Source organism: Erpetoichthys calabaricus (assembly GCF_900747795.2).
Source record: "Erpetoichthys calabaricus chromosome 1 unlocalized genomic scaffold, fErpCal1.3 SUPER_1_unloc_7, whole genome shotgun sequence".
NCBI classification, from domain to species: Eukaryota; Metazoa; Chordata; class Cladistia; order Polypteriformes; family Polypteridae; genus Erpetoichthys; species Erpetoichthys calabaricus.
Window position 1 is genome coordinate 216,446 of NW_026261598.1, and position 18,055 is coordinate 234,500.

An 18,055-nucleotide genomic window follows, 5' to 3' on the forward strand; every position below is an offset into this window, starting at 1 on the left:
GATACCAGCGCAGATCCTTAGCCTCAGAGCCACCACTCCGCTCTTTGTAGTTCTTCTTCATGTACCATTGTTTGTCTCTCTGTCTCTTCTCCTCTGTCACACTCAAAGTCCATCTGTCCACACTCTGCTCCTTGTCCAGCTGTCCAGGAGATGCCCACCTCCAAGCTGAGGTCTCACGCTCCATCACCCAGGCCCTCAGTAATTGGACTATCATCCCAGTTCCACTCTTATTTCCTATTATCTATTTGGTGTCCTCCATCCCTCCATTTTCTGAACCCACTCAGTCCAGATCAAGGTCAACATTGGGTTCAATGCATGAGATTCAACACTGGGTGGGCTGCCAGTCCCTCACACTTTCTTCACCAGCAGGCCTGAATTCTCCTCGTCTTTTCCTTTTGCTCTCATTTATCTTTAAATGACTGACTTGTTCAGGCCACTGCTCTCTAAAGAGGTCACAAGTGGAGGTGACAGTGAGGTGACAATTAGGGAATAACAAAGAAGACAAAGAGACCTTAGCCTTGTGTTAAAGTGTCACCGAAGTCCACACCAGCACATGGTAAAGTTTGTTCAGTCACAAACAGAAGATGACATGAATTGTGTGCAAATGAGGCAGTGAACAAGGAGTGGAGCAGACATGGGTTCAAACAACACCACATGATGTTGAGGAGCCGTAGGTTTATGAGGTTTCTACTCAGACCACCATCACCTTGGCCAGTGCCTGTCTAGAATTTGTCACCAATGCTAGGATTGGCCTCACTCTCTATCACCCTCCAACTGGAATGTCCACCCGTGTTTCCTCCTGCTGCTCCCCTCGGTGGGGTTTCTGACCACTGCTGGTTTCAGATGATAATTCTCACTGTGGTCCTCTGGTTGGTGAAACTCAGGGGTTTCTTGTCTGAACTTGTGGAGTTTGGTGACCAGTTCAGGGTGACAGGGTGGAGAAACACAAGTGAGTTTAAAGAAGAAGCACACAGGGTGAGAAGAAGACATGGAGAGTTTATTAAATGTGTAGGAGAGCTGAGGAGATTATAAAAGAATAAAGAGAAGAATTTAGAGGGAGTGGACAGGGGGCACCATAACAGGGGTTCAGCATGTCCAGCCTTCTCATTTGTAGATATACGTCTGCCGTCCAGTCCTGTTCAGCTCCTCCTGTACTGACCTCAGGTTCTTCTTCTCACTCTTACTGATCTCATTATCAACCAGCCTGTGAAGGACACAAGTGTGAGTTACAAACATAAGAGGACCCCACCTCACATACTGTACTATCACTGTGACACGCCCACTCAGGTCAACTTCCCAGAATTCTCCTCATTGTCACTTGACATGTGTGTCAACCTGCCGGTCACTCAGTTCACTGTCCAGTCAAGTCACCATCCACTGAAGGCCTTTTGGTTTCATCTCATCTCAGTGAAGGTGTTCTAGTCAGGCTGGGGGTCCTCCGTGGCTCCTGCTGACAGTTTTATTTTTTATTCTCCTTCATTGTTTTTTTAACATTGTTCTGTTCATTTATTATTTGTTTAGTTCTGTATTATCTGTTATTTTTATTCTATTTCATTATTATTAAGTATCTATGTGAGTGTCTTGCAGTTCTCTCACATTCCTTGTATTTTGTGGTTTGATCCCAAGATGCAGGACCACCTGCCCCCCAACTCTCTAAAGGCTGCGGCTCATTAGACTGCTCTGGTGATTGGTGGTCTTTGTGAGTATTTTGCTCTTTTGTTTTTAATTCTGATTATTGTCTTTGAACCTTTGGCTCTTGAGTTCAGATTCTCTCACAGTTTGTGCTTTTTGAATGTTGTTAGCTTTGGATTGCCTTTGGCAGCCCCTTTGGCTCTTTTGTTAATAAACCTCGTCTTTTATAAAGACCACTTGTGGACTTGTCTCTGGTCCAGATGGAGTTTTCACGGTTCTCCCTCTGGTCAGACTCACTTCACACCTCTGAGACTCTTTTTGATTTTATTTTCAATTTAAAAGCCTGAGCTCCTTTCTGAGGTCTAGTCAGGCCTGAATCCTCCTGTTTGCCTTGAGGTGGGCCTGCCTGGGGGTGACATCTGTTTGGTGGGCTATTCTAGAGGCCTCAGCCCTTTGTGATATTGTGCTGTTAGAGCAATCACAACAGAAGGTGGTCTGTGCAGGTGACATGGTGTTGACCCTCTGTGGTCACTTCCTGTGTCCTGCTCTCTTAATTAATGTTCAGTCTCTCTCTTTCTATTATTTTCTTTCCCACTCGTCCTCACTCTCCTGTCTTCTCTCATTTTCTGTCCTCTTGTTTCTTCTTGTTGTCCCCTCACCACCCTGTCCACTGACATTGGCTCTTCTCTGTCTTGTTAGTTCCAAGTGACCCCCATAACCCTGTCCACCCTCTCCTCCTGTCCACTCTGCCTGCTGTCCTGATCCTGTCTCCTCTCCTCCCTGTGTCCTTATCCCTCTGCCTGTCCGCCTTTCTGGTCTTCCTTTTCTCAGCTCATCTCACACTCCTTCTCTTTGTTGTTCTCCTTCTGTCGTCTTTCATTATGTTTGTTGTCCTCCCTGTCTGTCACCTCCGTCCAGCTCCACTTGTCCACTGCTCTTTGTCCTTTTCATCCCCTTGCCTGTCCTTCTCCTTCCTTCAATCAGTCCATGCAGAGCCGGCCTTAGGGCGAAGCGAATGAAGTGACCACTTCGGGCCTACATCTGGAGCGAGCCCACTGCGCCCAAGGTTTTTTTTTTTCCTGTGATGCGCGACGCTGCTGCGGAGGGCCCAATGGAGCAACAGACTCCTTCACTCCAACCTCTATTACTAATTTTTTTATATATATAATTCACGGGCAACATATTCCATCACCTAATTACTCCACGTGGAGTACGGAAATCTAAATATCTCGAAAGTATGAAAACAAGTTTTAAAACCGAATAAAAATGTAAAAACAAAATAATGTGGATCTCATCTTCATAAAATAAAAAAAATATAGAAAAAAATATAGAAAAAAATATAAAAAGCAAAAAAAAAAGTGCTTGGCCTAGCTATTTACCTCCACGTGCTGCCTGGTGGAAACAGCAAAAGCTGGCTAAAATGTAGCTTTATCTGTTAATATATTGTCACTAAAGCCATTTATGCGGGCCCGCTCTGACCTCCATCACTCATACCCTTCACTCAGGGCCTTGTACGACAGTCTGCACTGACGGCCTGCAAATTTGACTCCTGTCAGTGTGTTACAGTTACAGTTGTCAGTGTGAAACGGAAATCGTCAAAAAGTGGTGGTTTTAGATGCCGGGGAAACACATTTCTGCAGCTCAGAATACAGGAAATCGCTTGCCGGCGGGGGCTCTGCCCCAGACCCCCTAGCTGCAGGTATCAGTTTGCTTTGGGCCCGAAATTGTCTAGGGCTGGCTCTGGTCTATGTGGTGTCCTGTGATCAGTCCGTCCATCAGGTGGTCAGCTGTGACTTCATAACCCCACACACCTCACACTGTTTACTCACCTCAGTGTCTTTAATTTACAGTTTGGGGTCCACAGACCCTCACACAGCTGACGCGCTCCTGAATCTCCCAGTTTGTTGTCGCTCAGGTTCAGTTCAGTCAGCTGTGAGTGTGGAGAAGAGAGGACTGAGGAGAGAGATAAGGAACATCTGGAGGTGAGACCACATGAGTGCAGGCTGTGGAGATAAAGAGAGAGAAGTGAGGACATGAGGAGAGACATACAGACAGACAGAAGGCCACAGAGCTCAAAGGCTCAATGACTGCTGGCATTTTTATTTTTTACTGAGTCTGTTTGAACCCGAGACCACCGCTGTTCTTATAAGTAAGGCACCAAACACCTGAGAGGGTCTCCTGCCCTCATGCTGTACTGACAGGTGAGAAGTCTTTGAATCGGACACACGGACATTAATATTGGACATGACCCTCAAAGAAATGAGACTGACAGCGTTCTGAACTGGAGAGGCCACATGGACTTGCAGAAGGTGACAAAGTGGGATTTCTTTGTGTCACTCAGGACTCAGGATGTGTAGACATTTTGTCTGATTTGTAGGACATCATGCAAAGACAACTGTTAGACATTCTGGTCACTGCAGAGCTTAACACTCAGCTGTTTGTCATGATGGACTCTCCTCATGTCACAGTAATTAGATGATGACGATGACACTCTGTTGGTTTAAAAGGACAAACACTGGACCTGACTTTAGGAGTGAAGACATAATGGAAATTGAGGACAAGACTGACATGTGACACTTCTGTCCTTGGCCACTCAGACCTCACATACTGACCGGTGACATTGACCAGCTGACCTTTGTCCACTAAACACCTCAGTGGGGTTGAGCTCAGTTTTCTTATTCTTTATACTAATTTGTAATAAAGCAGGAGAACAAGCTTCAAATGGACTGAAGGGAACATTTGGGCACAAAGTCCAGTGGGCACAAGGGGTGTCTGAGTGGACTGTGAAGAGACCCCCATGACTGCTGACCACTGCTGTCCATTCCCAGCTCTGCCCATAAGTGATGTAACCTAAATGACGGCAAAGGAAATCCGCAGCACTTTATCAGCTGACTTCACAGGACGTGTGGGGGTCACATGAGTGACATGTTTGTGTCCTCACAGTCTGAATTTGTCACAACAGCAGCTCATTTCTTTATGTCCTGCCTTTTCAATGACATCTGTTTTATAAAAGTCAGGACAGGCCAGTGGGCAGTAAGGGGGTGGAATGAAGATGGTGGGGTTTTTACAAGCTTTTATTAATAATATCAGAAATCTTATTCTTCTTTCGACTGCTCCTGTTAGGGGTTGCCACAGTGGATTATCTTCTTCCATATCTTTCTGTCATCTGCATCTTGTTCTGTTACACCCATCACATGCATGTCCTCTCTCACCACATCCATAAACCTTCGCTTAGACCTTCCTCTTTCCCTCTTCCCTGGCAGCACTATCCCTAGCATCCTTCTCCCAATATACCCAGCATCTCTTCTCTGCCTATGTCCTAACCAACGCAATCTCGCCTCTCTGACTTTGTCCAAGTTGAGCTGACCCTCTAATGTACTCATTTCTAATCCTATCCATCCTCGTCACACCCAGTGCAAATCTTAACATCATTAACTCTGCTACGTCCAGCTCTGTATCCTGCTTTCTGGTCAGTGCCACCGTCTCCAACCCATATAACATAATTGGTCTCACTACCATCCTGTAGACCTTCCCTTTCACTCTTGCTGATACCCGTCTGTCACAAATCACTCCTGACACTCTTCTTCACCCATTCCACCTTGCCTGCTCTTTCTTTTTCACTTCTCTTCCACAATCCCCATTACTCTGTACTGTTGATCCCAAGTATTTAAACTCATCCACCTTCGCCAACTCTACTCCTTGCATCCTCACCAGTTCACTGACCTCCCTCTCATTCACACACATGTATTCTGTCTTGTTCCTAATGACCTTTATTCCTCTCCTCTCTAGAGTATATCTCCAGCTCTCCAGGGTCTCCTCAACCTGCTCCATACTATCGTTACAGATCACAATGTCATCAGCAAACATCATAGTCCACGGGGACTCCTGTCTAATCTCATCTGTCAACCTGTCCTTCACCATTGCAAATAAGAAAGGGCACAGAGCCAATCCCTGATGTAATCCCACCTGCAACTTGAATGCATCCGTTACTCCTACCGCAGACCTCACCACTGTCACACTTCCCTCGTACATATTCTGTACAATTGTTATGTACTTCTCTGCCACTCCCGACTTCCTCATATAATACCACAGATTCTCTCGAGGCAACCTGTCATATGCTTTCTCCAGGTCCACAAAGACTCATTAGAACTCCATCTGGCCTTCTCTAAACTTCTCTATCAACATCATCAGAGCAAACATTGCATCTTTGCATCAACAGTGCTCTTTCTTGGCATGAAACCATAATGCTGCTCACTAATCATCACCTCACATCTTATCCGAGCTTCCGCTACTCTTTCCCATAACTTCATGCTGTGGCTCATCAGTTTACTTTACTTACTTACTGCAGTCCTGCATATCCCCCTTTATTCTTAAATATCGACACCAGTACACTTCTTCTTCACTCCTCAGGCATCCTCTCACTTTCCAAGGTTCCATTAAACAATCTGGATAAAAACTCCACTGCCATCTCTTCTAAACACTTCCATGCTTCCATAGGTATGTCATCTGGACCAACGGCCATTCTATTCTTCATCCTCTTCATAGCTGTCCTTATTTCGTCCTTGCTAATCCATTGCACTTCCTGATTCACTATCTCCACATTTTCCTCTGTCTAGCCCACTGGTCCTTTTCTCCGTCCTTAGTCTCCAACCTCTCATACAACTCATCATACTCCTTTTCTTTAGCCTTCACCACTTCTCTCTTTACCTTGTGCCTTATCTCCTTGTAGTCTTGTCTTCTTTCTGTATCTCTCCGACTATCCCACTTCTTCTTTGCCATCCTCTTCCTCTGTATACTCTCCTGTATTTCCCCATTCCACCACCAGGTTTCCTTTTCCTCCTTCCTCTGTCCAGATGTCACGTCAAGCACCCTTCTTGCTGTCACCCTTACTACATCTGCTGTAGTTTCCCAGCTGTCTGGTAACTCTTCACTGCCACCCAGTGCCTGTCTCACCTCCTCCCTAAACTCAACCTTGAGGACTTCCTTTTTCAATTTCCACCATTTGATCCTTGGCTCTGCCCTCACTCTCTTCCTCTTCTTGATCTCCACCGTCATCCTACAGACCACCATCCTATGCTGCTTAACTACACTTTCCCCTGCCACCACTTTGCAGTCTTCAATCTCTTTTAGATCAGGTCTTCTGCATAGGATGTAATCCACCTGTGTGCATCTTCATCCACTCTTGTACGTAACCCTATGTTCTTCCCTGTTCTTAAAATACGTATTCACCGCAGTCATGTCCATCCTTTTGGCAAAATCCACTATCATCTGACCTTCTTCATTCCTCTCCTTGACACCATACCTACCCATCACCTCCTTGAATCCTCTGTTCCCTTCACCAACATGCCCATTGAAATCCGCTTCAATTACCACTTTCTGTCCCTTGGGTACCTTGTTCATCACTTCATCCAACTCACTTCAAAAATCCTCTTTCTCCTCCATCACACACCCAACTTGCGGTGCATATGCACTAACAACATTCATCATCACACCTCCAATTTCCAACTTCATAATCATTACTCTGCCTGACACTCTTCTCACCTCCAAAACACTCTTGACATACTGTTCCATCAGAATAACTCCTACCCCATTTATCCTCCCATCCACACCATGATAGAACAATTTGAATCCACCTCTGATCCACCTGACCTTACTCCCCTTCCATTTAGTCTGTTGCTCACACAGTATATCAACCTTCCTTATCTCCATCATATCTGCTAACTCTCTTCCCTTACCAGTCATACTGCCAACATTCAAAGTTCCTACCCTCAGTTCCACTCTCTTTACTTTCCTCCTCTCCTCCTCCCTCCTGACACGTACCCCCCCCCCCCCCCCCCCCTTTTCTCCTTCGTCTTCTTCGGCCAACAGTAGCCGAATTTCCGCCAGCACCCTGTTGGCCAACAGTACTGGTGGCGGTCGTTGTTAGCCCAGGGCTTGACCGATCCGGTATGGAAATTTGTATTGTTGTCCACATATTGATTTGCTAATATTTTACACTGGACGCCCTTCCTGACATAACCCTCCCCATTTATCTGGGCTTGGGACTGGCAGAAAGAAACACACTGGTTTGTTCATCCCCTCTGGCTGGGTTATTAATAATATCAGAAATATTGTTTGGTGATGTCTGTGTGACTGATGGCCTTTGGTGTGCACTCATAATTTGAAGCCAAGTCCATTGATTTTCACATTTTGTTTGAATATAATTAATAATACCAGAAATATTCAAACAAAATGTTAAAATCAATGGACTTGGCTTCAAATTATGAGTGCACACCAAAGGCCATCAGTCACACAGACATCACCAAACCTGCAGGTCCCCAATTCTTCTGATCTGCTCAGCTCTGCCCTCTGGTGGTGATGCCCTGTCATTGCTCTCCTTCTATTTATTTCCAACTCTCACTTCTTCACCTTTTTCTTCTTATCTTCACTTCCAAGTCCCGAGTCAAGTCAGGCAGGTTTTGAGTCAAGTCTTAAGTTTCCAGTCCCAAAGAAGTCATAATGTGTTTTACACAAAATTTACATTTGCTATTTCTTAAATTTACAGGAATCATTTATTACATTTATTGTTACATTTCCAAACTATCAACTCCATGTTAATACAAGGATGAACAAAAATGAAGTGCAAATAAACATGTAATGAGAATCAATTCTCAAAGTGCTGCTGAATGCAACAATAACAGTAGTTGAAACAAATTAGCAGGCCAGTGCTATGTATTGTCACACATGTGTGCCCACCTGGAGATGACCTTCCTGTCTCTGCATGGAAATGGACTCTCTGGTGATGGTGGCAGAGAGAAGGATACTGTGTAAGCTGCTATCTGTTATGGACAATGAACATCACCCACTATACACCACCATAATTAATCAGAGGAGTTTGTTTAGCGGTAGGCTGCTATCACAGAACTGCAATATGGACAGATACCAGAGATCTTTAGTCCTCAGAGCCATTAGACTCTTTAACTCTTCATCACAGGGGGTGGTGGTTGAGTTCTGGGCCTGACGCTCCTTCTCTCCTCCTAAGCTGTATTGACTGGATTAGCTGGGCACCACATCTGATATCTCACTATTGGCTCACTGCTCTAGAAGTTTTTTTGTTTTTTTTTCAAACATGTTATCCTATCAGCATAAGTCATGTCACTTTATTTTTATTTTACTTTAATGTTATGTCACTTTAGTATTTGTCACGTTAATATTATGTTTAATATCATGTGCCACCTGTCACTTTGATAGTAGTATTATTGGCACAATTCTCACTGCACTGGCATTATTTTATGGAAAAACAACAAGAGTTTCAGTACCACCTAAAACTGACATCTCCTCTGCTTACCATTTAAGTTCTCCTCAGCAAGCCAAGAGACCACCAGCAAGGGCAGTCATCCTTCACATCAGCTTCTGCCCCAGCCACCTTAGTTGGTCACCGCTGAGGACCCCAAACTCAGCTTGTGTTCCCACCACAATCCCATGGCCTTCAGCAGGGTGCCTCGTGAGACCTTCTCCTTTCTCCTAACGCCATCCCTCAGCCTTCAGCAGAAGCCCACTCGGTGCAGTTGGTCACTCTTGTTCCTTGGGCAAAAAGTAGGTTTTGACCTTACCCCTTGAGTGCCATGTGCTCACTCCTCTCACAGCCACTTCTTGACCTCCACTCCACTCCATCAGCTCAGCCACAATTCTCCATTTGCTTTATTTCTCATTTAACCTCCATCTCCATCTTTTCATTTTTCTCATTTTAAACTCACTGTGGTGCAGGTGTGTAATTCCACACCCCAGAACACTAATGAGGACACTGGCTGAACCACACATGTCTGCAGGTGTAAAGTGCGCTCAGCCAATTCACCACCAACACTCCAGGGCTGCTCTGCTCCCCCACACTACCACATCCACCTACGCCCCTCTGAGTCCACCATTTTAATTTAAAAACCTGAACACAACCATTGACCCCTGACATGTGTCACCACACAGCTTTGTATTTAGTAGTAAACAGAATCACGCAGTGACCAGAGTGACCACTGGAGCACAGGACTAGTGTGACAGGTGTCCTTAGTGACGTCAAATTATTCACATCTCCAGTCGGCCATTTGATTGTCTGCTGGCATTGAGGAAGACCCTGATTGAGTGAAATGACAAAAGAAGGATTTGTGAGGCAGAGGGTTTGGACCTGTGATGTCATCAGTGAAGTGAAAATATAACAAGGTGCTATATACTGGATTACAGTAATCCCTCGCTATGTCGCGCTTCGACTTTCGTGGCTTCACTCTATCGCGGATTTTATATGTAAGCATATTTAAATATATATTGCGGATTTTTTGCTGGTTCGCAGATTTCTGCGGACAATGGGTCTTTTAATTTCTGGTACATGCTTCCTCAGTTGGTTTGTCCAGTTGATTTCATACAAGGGACGCTATTGGCAGATGGCTGAGAAGCTACCCAACAACAGCGCGTATTATGTATTAAATAAAACTCCTCAAATATATTGTGAGCACGGGGGCTGTTTGCACCCCTAGAGGACACGGACTCTCCTCTAAAAAATGCTGAAATGCTGCTTGCTCCCTCCTTTGCAGCTTCTTTGTCCGGCGGTGCTTTGCATACTTAAAAGCCAAACAGCCCTATTGATTTTTGACTGATTGCTTTTTTTTCTCTCTCTCTCTCTCTCTCTCTCTGACACGCACTCCTTTGAAGAGGAAGATATGTTTGCATTCTTTCAATTGTGAAACAGAACTGTCATCTCTGTCTTGTCATGGAGCACAGTTTAAACTTTTGAAAAAGAGACAAATGTCTGTTTGCAGTGTTTGAATAACGTTCCTGTCTCTCCACAACCTCCTGTGTTTCTGTGCAAATCTGTGACTCAAGCATGACAATATAAAAATAACCATATAAACATATGGATTTTCACCTTTCGCGGGGGGTTCTGGAACGCAACCCCCACAATGGAGGAGGGATTACTGTATTGAGAAAGTCATGTGACAGCTTACACTGATCATGTGGTGAGATCCATCCATCCATCCATCCTCTTCCACTTATCTGAGGTCAGGTCGCGGGGGCTGCAGCTTGAGCAGAGATGCTCAGACTTTGTGAATTTCCCCTTGGGATTAATAAAGTATCTATCTATCTATCTATCTATCTATCTATCTATCTATCTATCTATCTATCTATCTATCTATCTATCTATCTATCTATCTATCTATCTATCTATCTATCTATCTATCTATCTATCTATCTATCTATCTATCTATCTATCTATCTATCTATCTATCCCTGTCCCCGGCCACTTCTTCTAGCTCTTCCAGGAGAATCCAAAGGCGTTCCCATGACAGTCGGGAGACATAGTCCCTTAGCAGGTTCTGGGTCTTCCCTGGGGCCTCCTCCCAGTTTGACGTGCCCAGAACACCTCACCAGGGAGGCATCCAAGAGGCATCCTGATCAGATGCCCGAGCCACCTCATCTGACTCCTCTCGATGCGGAGGTGCAGCGGCTCTACTCTGAGCCCCTCCCGGATGACTGAGCTTCTCACCCTATCTTTAAGGGAAAGCCCAGACACCCTGTGGAGGAAACTCATTTCACTACCCATAGCTCATGACCATAGGTGAGGGTAGGAACATAGATCGACTGGTAAATTGACAGCTTTGCCTTATGGCTCAGCTCCTTTTTCACTACGACAGACCGATGCAGAGCCTGCATCACTGCGGACGCCAAACCGATCCACCTGTCGATCTCACGCTCCATTCTTCCCTCACTCGTGAACAAGACCCCGAGATACTTGAACTCCTCCACTTGGGGCAGGATCTCGCTCCAAACCCTGAGAGGGCACTCAACCCTTTCCAGCTGAGGACCATGGTCTCGGATTTGGAGGTGCTGATTCCCATCCCAGCAGCTTCACACTCAGCTGTGAACCGATCCAGAGAGAGCTGAAGATCACGGCCTGATGAAGCAAACAGGACAACATCATCTGCAAAAAGCAGTGACCCAATCCTGAGTCGACCAAACCGGACCCCCTCAACATCCTGGCTGCGCCTAGAAATTCTGTCCATAAAAGTTATCAACAGAATCTGTGACAAAGGGCAGCCCAGGCGGAGTCCAACTCTCACTGGAAAAGGGTTCGACTTACTGCCAGCAATGCGGACCAAGCTCTGGCACCGGTTGTACAGGGACCGAACAGCTCTTATCAGGGGGGCCAGTACCCCATACTTTCGGAGCACCCCCCACAGGATTCCCCGAGGGACACGGTCAAACGCCTTTTCCAAGTCCACAAAACACATGTAGACTGGTTGGGCAAATTCCCATGCACCCTCCAGTACCCTGCTAAGGGTGTAGAGCTGGTCCACTGTTCTGCGACCAGGACGAGAACCACACTGTTCCTCCTGAATCCGAAGTTCAACTATCCAACGGACCCTCCTTTCCAGAACCCCCGAATAGACTTTTCCAGGGAGGCTGAGGAGTGTGATCCCTCTGTAGTTGGAACACACCCTCCGGTCCCCCTTCTTAAAGAGGGGGACCACCACCCCGTTCTGCCAATCCAGAGGCACTGTCCCTGATGTCCATGCGATGTTGCAGAGACATGTCAACCAAGACAGTCCTACATCATCCAGAGCCTTGAGGAACTCCAGGCATACCTCATCCACTCCCGGGGCCCTGCCACCAAGGAGTTTTTTGACCACCTCAGTGACCTCAGTCCCAGAGATGTGGAGCCCACCTCTGAATCCCCAGGTTCTGCTTCCTCATTGGAAAGCATGTTAATGGGATTGAGGAGGTCTTCGAAGTACTACCCCCACCGACTCACAACGTCCCGAGTCGAGGTCAGCAGTGTACCATCCCCACCATATACAGTGTTGACACTGCACTGCTTCCCCTTCCTGAGACGCCGGACGGTGGACCAGAATCTCCTCAAAGCCATCCAAAAGTCGTTCTCCATGGCCTCCCCAAACTCCTCCCATGTCCGAGTTTTTGCCTCAGCAACCACCGAAGCCACAATCCGCTTGGCCTGCCGGTACCTAACAGCTGCCTCCAGAGTCCCACAGGACAAAAGGGTCCTGTAGGACTCCTTCTTCAACTTGATGGCATCCCTCACCTCACCGCCGGTGTCCACCAACAGGTTCGGGGATTTCCGCCACGACAGGCACTGACCACCTTACGGCCACAGCTCTGGTCAGCCGCCTCAACAATAGAGGCATGGAACATGGCCCCACCTCCCTCAGGACATGGTCGAAGTTCTGCTGGAGATGGGAATTGAAGCTACTTCTGACAGGGGGCTCTGCCAGATGTTCCCAGCAGACCCTCACAACATGTTTGGGCCTACCAGGCTTGACCGGCATCCTCCCCCACCATCGAAGCCAACTCACCACAAGGTGGTGATCAGTTGACAGCTCCGCCCTTCTCTTCACCCGAGTGTCCAAGACATGTGGCCGCAAGTCCGACGACTTGACCACAAAGTCGATCATCGAACTGAGGCCTAGGGTGTCCTGGTGCCAAGTGCACATATGAACACCCTTATGCTTGAACATGGTGTTCATTATGGACAATCCGTGACGAGCACAGAAGTCCAATAACAAAATATCACTTGGGTTCAGATCAGGGGGGCCATTCCTCCCAATCACGCCCTTCCAGGTCTCACTGTCATTACCCACGTGAGGATTGAATTCTCCCAGCAGTACGAGGGAGTCCCCAGAAGGTATGCCCTCTAGCACCCCCTCCAGGGACTCCAAAAAGGGTGGGTACTCCGAACTGCTGTTCAGTGCATACGCACAAACAACAGTTAGGACCCGTCCCCCCACCCGAAGGCGGTGAGATTCTTGTTTTAAATGTCCCACAAGAGACCCAAGTGTGAGTTACAAACACAAGAGGGCGCCACTCCTCACACTGTAGTATCTCACTGACACGCCTACTGAGGTCACCTTCCCAGAATCCTCTCAGTGTCTCCGGACGTCTACTGCACATGAAGTGTGTGTCCACCTGTCGGTCACTAAGCCCACTGACAGATATATGTCGATGTTCTGTGTAGACCTGCGGGTCATGTCTTGTAGAATGATGTCGGCCTGTTCAGTCCACTTGGCTATAATGGCGGTCACTTCCTGTGTCTCCCACCTTACTGTCCACACTGCCTTCAGTCCTAATCCTCTCCTCCCTGTCACCTTCTCTTTCTGTGGATGGCTGGCTGGTCATTTCTACTGCTGCTGTCCACCTTTCCTCCTGTTCCTCTGTCTGTCCTCCTCTCTCTCCTTCTCCTTATCCTCTGCCTTGTCCTCCTCTTTTATTCATCCTTTTCTTCATTCTGTTCATCTCCTTCTCTTCTCTCTCCTTATCTTTGCTATTCTATTCTCCTTGTCCTTATTTGTCACTTCAGTCCAGCTCTAGCTGTCCACTCCTCTTTGTCTTCTGTCACTTTAGTCATCACTTCTCCTCACACTGACTGTGTTTCTCCTCCTTATTCTATTTTAGTGATTTTAACAAACTTTAGTGAGGACATCAGAGGAGTGTAAGGGGGAAAGTGACAATGGAGGACAGGAACAAGTACGAGATTTAAATAAAGAATGGACAGCGTGGGCTTGTGGGACAAGAAATAAAACAACAGTCTGGACAGAGAGGATGAGGAGAGTGACCAGTGTGGTGGAGGGGCTCAGGGTCACAATGCTGTCTTTATGAATTGAATTATTAAAGGAAATCTGCAGTTGTGTCACCTCACGTCCATCTGTCTGTCCATAAGGGACACTGCAGTCTGTCCTGATTAAACACAGCGTTTGTGTTGTGGGAGTGGAAAAGTCAGAGTCGTAATGTGACAAGAAATAAAATTCATGAGACACACACACCCTCCCACACACACACACACACACACTTGTTGTTCACTTACTTCAGTTTCTCTAATTTGCATTTTTCACTCCTCAGTCCCTCACACAGCTGATCCACTCCTGAGTCCTCCATGTTGTTGACCCTCAGGTTCAGTTCAGTCAGTTGTGAGTGTGGAGAAGAAAGAGCTGAGGAGAGAGCTGAGCAACATCTGGAGGTGAGATGACACCAAGACAGGCTGTGGAGAAGAGGAGAGAGAAGTGAGGACATGAGGAGGGACAGACAGACAGAAGGACAAACAACACAAAGGTTCAATGGCCACTTGTATTCTGACTTTTCACTGAAGTGCAGTGTGAACACGAGACCACTGCCATTCTTATAAAGTAAGGCGCTATATACCTGACAGGGCCTCCTGCCTTCACGCTGGACTGACTGGTGCCAAGTCATTCAGACTGACATGTGGACATCAACAATGGATAAGAACATCAAAGACACGAGACTGACGGCGTCCTGCACTCATGTGACCAGATGGACTTGTCACAGGTGACCACGGGGTGACGACGACAAACTGGAATTCTTGTCTGTCATTTACTACTCAGCACTGGCAGCTCTAGTGGTGACCAGCAGCAGGTCTGTTTGTCTCTGTCTATGTCAAAGTTTTTTTTTATTTTTTGATTAATTTTTATTATGAGTTCATTTTCTGAAGAGGAATAAAGGAATATACAGTATGTGTCTCTGAAGTGTTATGGAGTCTCCTCTTTTATTTGTTTGTATTATTTTGTGATACTTTTTCACTTCACTTGTTGTCGTCCCGATGCGTCTTCTATTCACCTGAGTGATTCAGTTCAGACAAATATAAATACAAAATGGGAGACACTACAGGAGGAGACCTCTGAAGAGCATTTAGGGGTTTATTGACTAAGTAATGTACAGAAGCAATTAAAAAGATAATATAAAATGTGAGGTTATATCATAAAATCTGTCAAATTTAAATCAAGGGACATTATACTCTTACTTTATAATACACCAGTGAGAGCACATCTGGAGTACTGAGTGCAGTTCTGGTCTCCTCAGTACAAGAAAGACATAACAGCACTTGAAGAGATGAAGAACAGAGAGACCAAGTGCATTATGGGACCATCATCATCAAGTTCTTCCATGTGAACCCTGAATACCACGAGGACTGACTGACATCATTGATGTTAGGTAGAATGTCTAAGGGGGCTGGGTGGTCTCGTGGCCTGGGACCCCCTGCAGATTTTTTTTTTCCAGCCGTCTGGTGTTTTTTTTGTTTTTTCTGTCCTCCCTGGACATTGGACGTTACTTTCATTTTGTGTTAATTATTGTTCTCTAAATTTAATTCTTATTTATTTTGTCTTTTTTCTCTTTCTTCACTTTGAGCTCCATTATTTGTATGAAAATATGCTCTAGAAATAAATGTTGTTAGGCAGGTTTTGAGTCAAGTGTTAAGTTTCCAGTCCCAAAGAAGTCATAATGTGTTTTACACGAAATTTACATTTGCTGTTTCTTAAATTTACAGTAATCATTTATTACATTTATTGTTACATTTCCAAACGATCAACTCCATGTTACTACAAAGATGAACAAAAATGAAGTGTAAATAAACATGTAATGAGAATCAATTCTCAAAGTGCTGCTGAATACAACAATACAAGCAGTGTAAACAAATGAGCGGCCAGTTCTATGTATTGTCACACATGTGTGCCCACCTGGAGATGACCTTCCTGTCTCTGTGAGGTAAGTGATACCACTCTGAGACGAGAGGGGGCGCTCACACTGACTGTCTCTCCTTATCACCTGCAGCTGTGAGAAGAAACCAAATGAGGGGAACTGACTCAGCCGCAGTGCCCAGAGCTGCCCCTGTCCTTCTGGGTGGGACTCTTGAAAAGCTGCCGGCCCCCCAGAGGATAGAGTCTGCTGTTGGACCTGAAAACTCAACATGAAGCAAGTGCCATCTTGTTCACACAACTGCAAAGTCAATTTGTCTATTGGCCTGTAAAGGTGTGTTTTGTTGGGCCATCGCGTCCACTTTTGTTTTGTTTCATTTGACTTCATTAAAGGGGGACACCCAGTTGGTGCCCCGACATTACAAAGCAACTTGTGCAGGTCTGTCCTCCAGTCACCATATCAGCAGACCAATATTGTCTGTTTGGATTATGTGTATTGTCCTTAATTATGTCCATTATATCTGTTCACTGTTGTAATTATCTATCACTTTATATTTAGTGAGCAAGTGGGGTAGCTTGAAGAAGAGAGATGGTGAGTGTATTGACAAGTTGATCAGGTGAGCAGGATCTGTGGCTGGCCTGGAAATGGACTCTCTGGTGACAGTGGCACAGAGAAGGACACTGTGCAAGCTGCTATCTGTTATGGACAATGAACATCACCCACTATACACCACCATAATTAATCAGAGGAGTTTGTTTAGTGGTAGGCTGCTATCACAGAACTGCAATATGGACAGATACCAGAGATCTTTAGTCCTCAGAGCCATTAGACTCTTTAACTCTTCATCACAGGGGGTGGTGGTTGAGTTCTGGGCCTGACGCTCCTTCTCTCCTCCTAAGCTGTATTGACTGTATTATCTGGGCACCACATCTGATATCTCACTATTGGCTCACTGCTCTAGAAGTTTTATTTTGTTTGTTTTTTTTTCATTATGGGTCACTTCAAACATGTTATCCTATCAGCATAAGTCATGTCACTTTATTTTATTTTACTTTAATGATATGTCACTTTAGTATTTGTCACATTAATATTATGTTTAATATCATGTGCCACCTGTCACTTTGATAGTAGTATTATTGGCACAATTCTCACTGCACTGGCATTATTGTATGTAAAAACAACAAGAGGGTGGCGCAATGGTAGCGCTGCTGCCTCGCAGTTAGGAGACCTGGGTTTGCTTCCTGAGTCCACCCTGCATGGAGTTTGCATGTTGTCCCCGTGTCTCCATGGGTTTTCTCTGGGTACTCCGGTTTCCTCCGACAGTCCAAAAACATGCATGTTAGGTGCATTGGCGATCCAAAATTGTCCCTAGTGTGTGCTTGGTGTGTGTGTGTCCTGCGGTGAGCTGGCGCTCTGTCCGGGGTTTGTTCCCTGCCTTGCACCTTTTATTGGCTGGGATTGGCTCCAGCAGACCCCCGTGACCCTGTGTTAGGATATAGCGGATTGGATAATGGATGAATGAAAACAACAAGAGTTTCTGTGCCACCTAAACTGACATCTCCTCTGCTTACCATTTAAGTTCTCCTCAGCAAGCCAGGAGACCACCAGCAAGGGCAGTCATCCTTCACATCGGCTTCTGCCCCAGCCACCTTAGTTGGTCACCGTTGAGGACCCCAAACTCAGCTTGTGTTCCCACCACAATCCCATGGCCTTCAGCAGGGTGCCTCGTGAGACCTTCTCCTTTCTCCTAACGCCATCCCTCAGCCTTCAGCAGAAGCCCACTCGGTGCAGTTGGTCACTCTTGCTCCTTGGGCACAAAGTAGGTTTTGACCTTACCCCTTGAGTGCCGTGTGCTCACTCCTCTCACAGCCACTTCTTGACCTCCACTCCACTGCATCAGCTCAGCCACAATTCAGCACTTACTTTATTTCTCATTTAACCTCCGTCTCCATCATTTTAT

General features: G+C 46.0%; 1 protein-coding gene and 1 long non-coding RNA gene across 9 annotated transcripts in view; one reads left to right on the plus strand and one right to left on the minus strand.

Moving 5' to 3' along the window:
- Positions 1 to 976: 976 nt before the first annotated feature.
- LOC114644341 (NACHT, LRR and PYD domains-containing protein 3-like) overlaps positions 977 to 18,055 on the minus strand; it is a 99,399-nt gene continuing 82,320 nt past the window's right edge. For all 7 annotated transcript variants that reach the window (XM_051921949.1, XM_051921948.1, XM_051921944.1 and 4 more), the window contains 3 exons: positions 14,471 to 14,644; positions 3,462 to 3,635; positions 977 to 1,204 (listed from right to left, as the gene is read on the minus strand). In XM_051921949.1, coding sequence (XP_051777909.1) covers positions 1,105 to 1,204; positions 3,462 to 3,635; positions 14,471 to 14,644 — 448 coding nt within the window. In that variant the 3' untranslated portion in view covers positions 977 to 1,104. The remainder of the gene's footprint in view (positions 1,205 to 3,461; positions 3,636 to 14,470; positions 14,645 to 18,055) is intronic.
- Positions 14,222 to 18,055, plus strand: part of LOC127526437 (uncharacterized) — a 55,760-nt gene continuing 51,926 nt past the window's right edge. The window contains exon 1 of one of the 2 annotated variants that reach the window (XR_007933985.1): positions 14,222 to 14,367. This is a non-coding gene — a long non-coding RNA (uncharacterized LOC127526437). Of the gene's footprint in view, positions 14,391 to 18,055 lie in introns of both variants that reach the window. The other variant, XR_007933984.1, reaches the window with a different exon arrangement.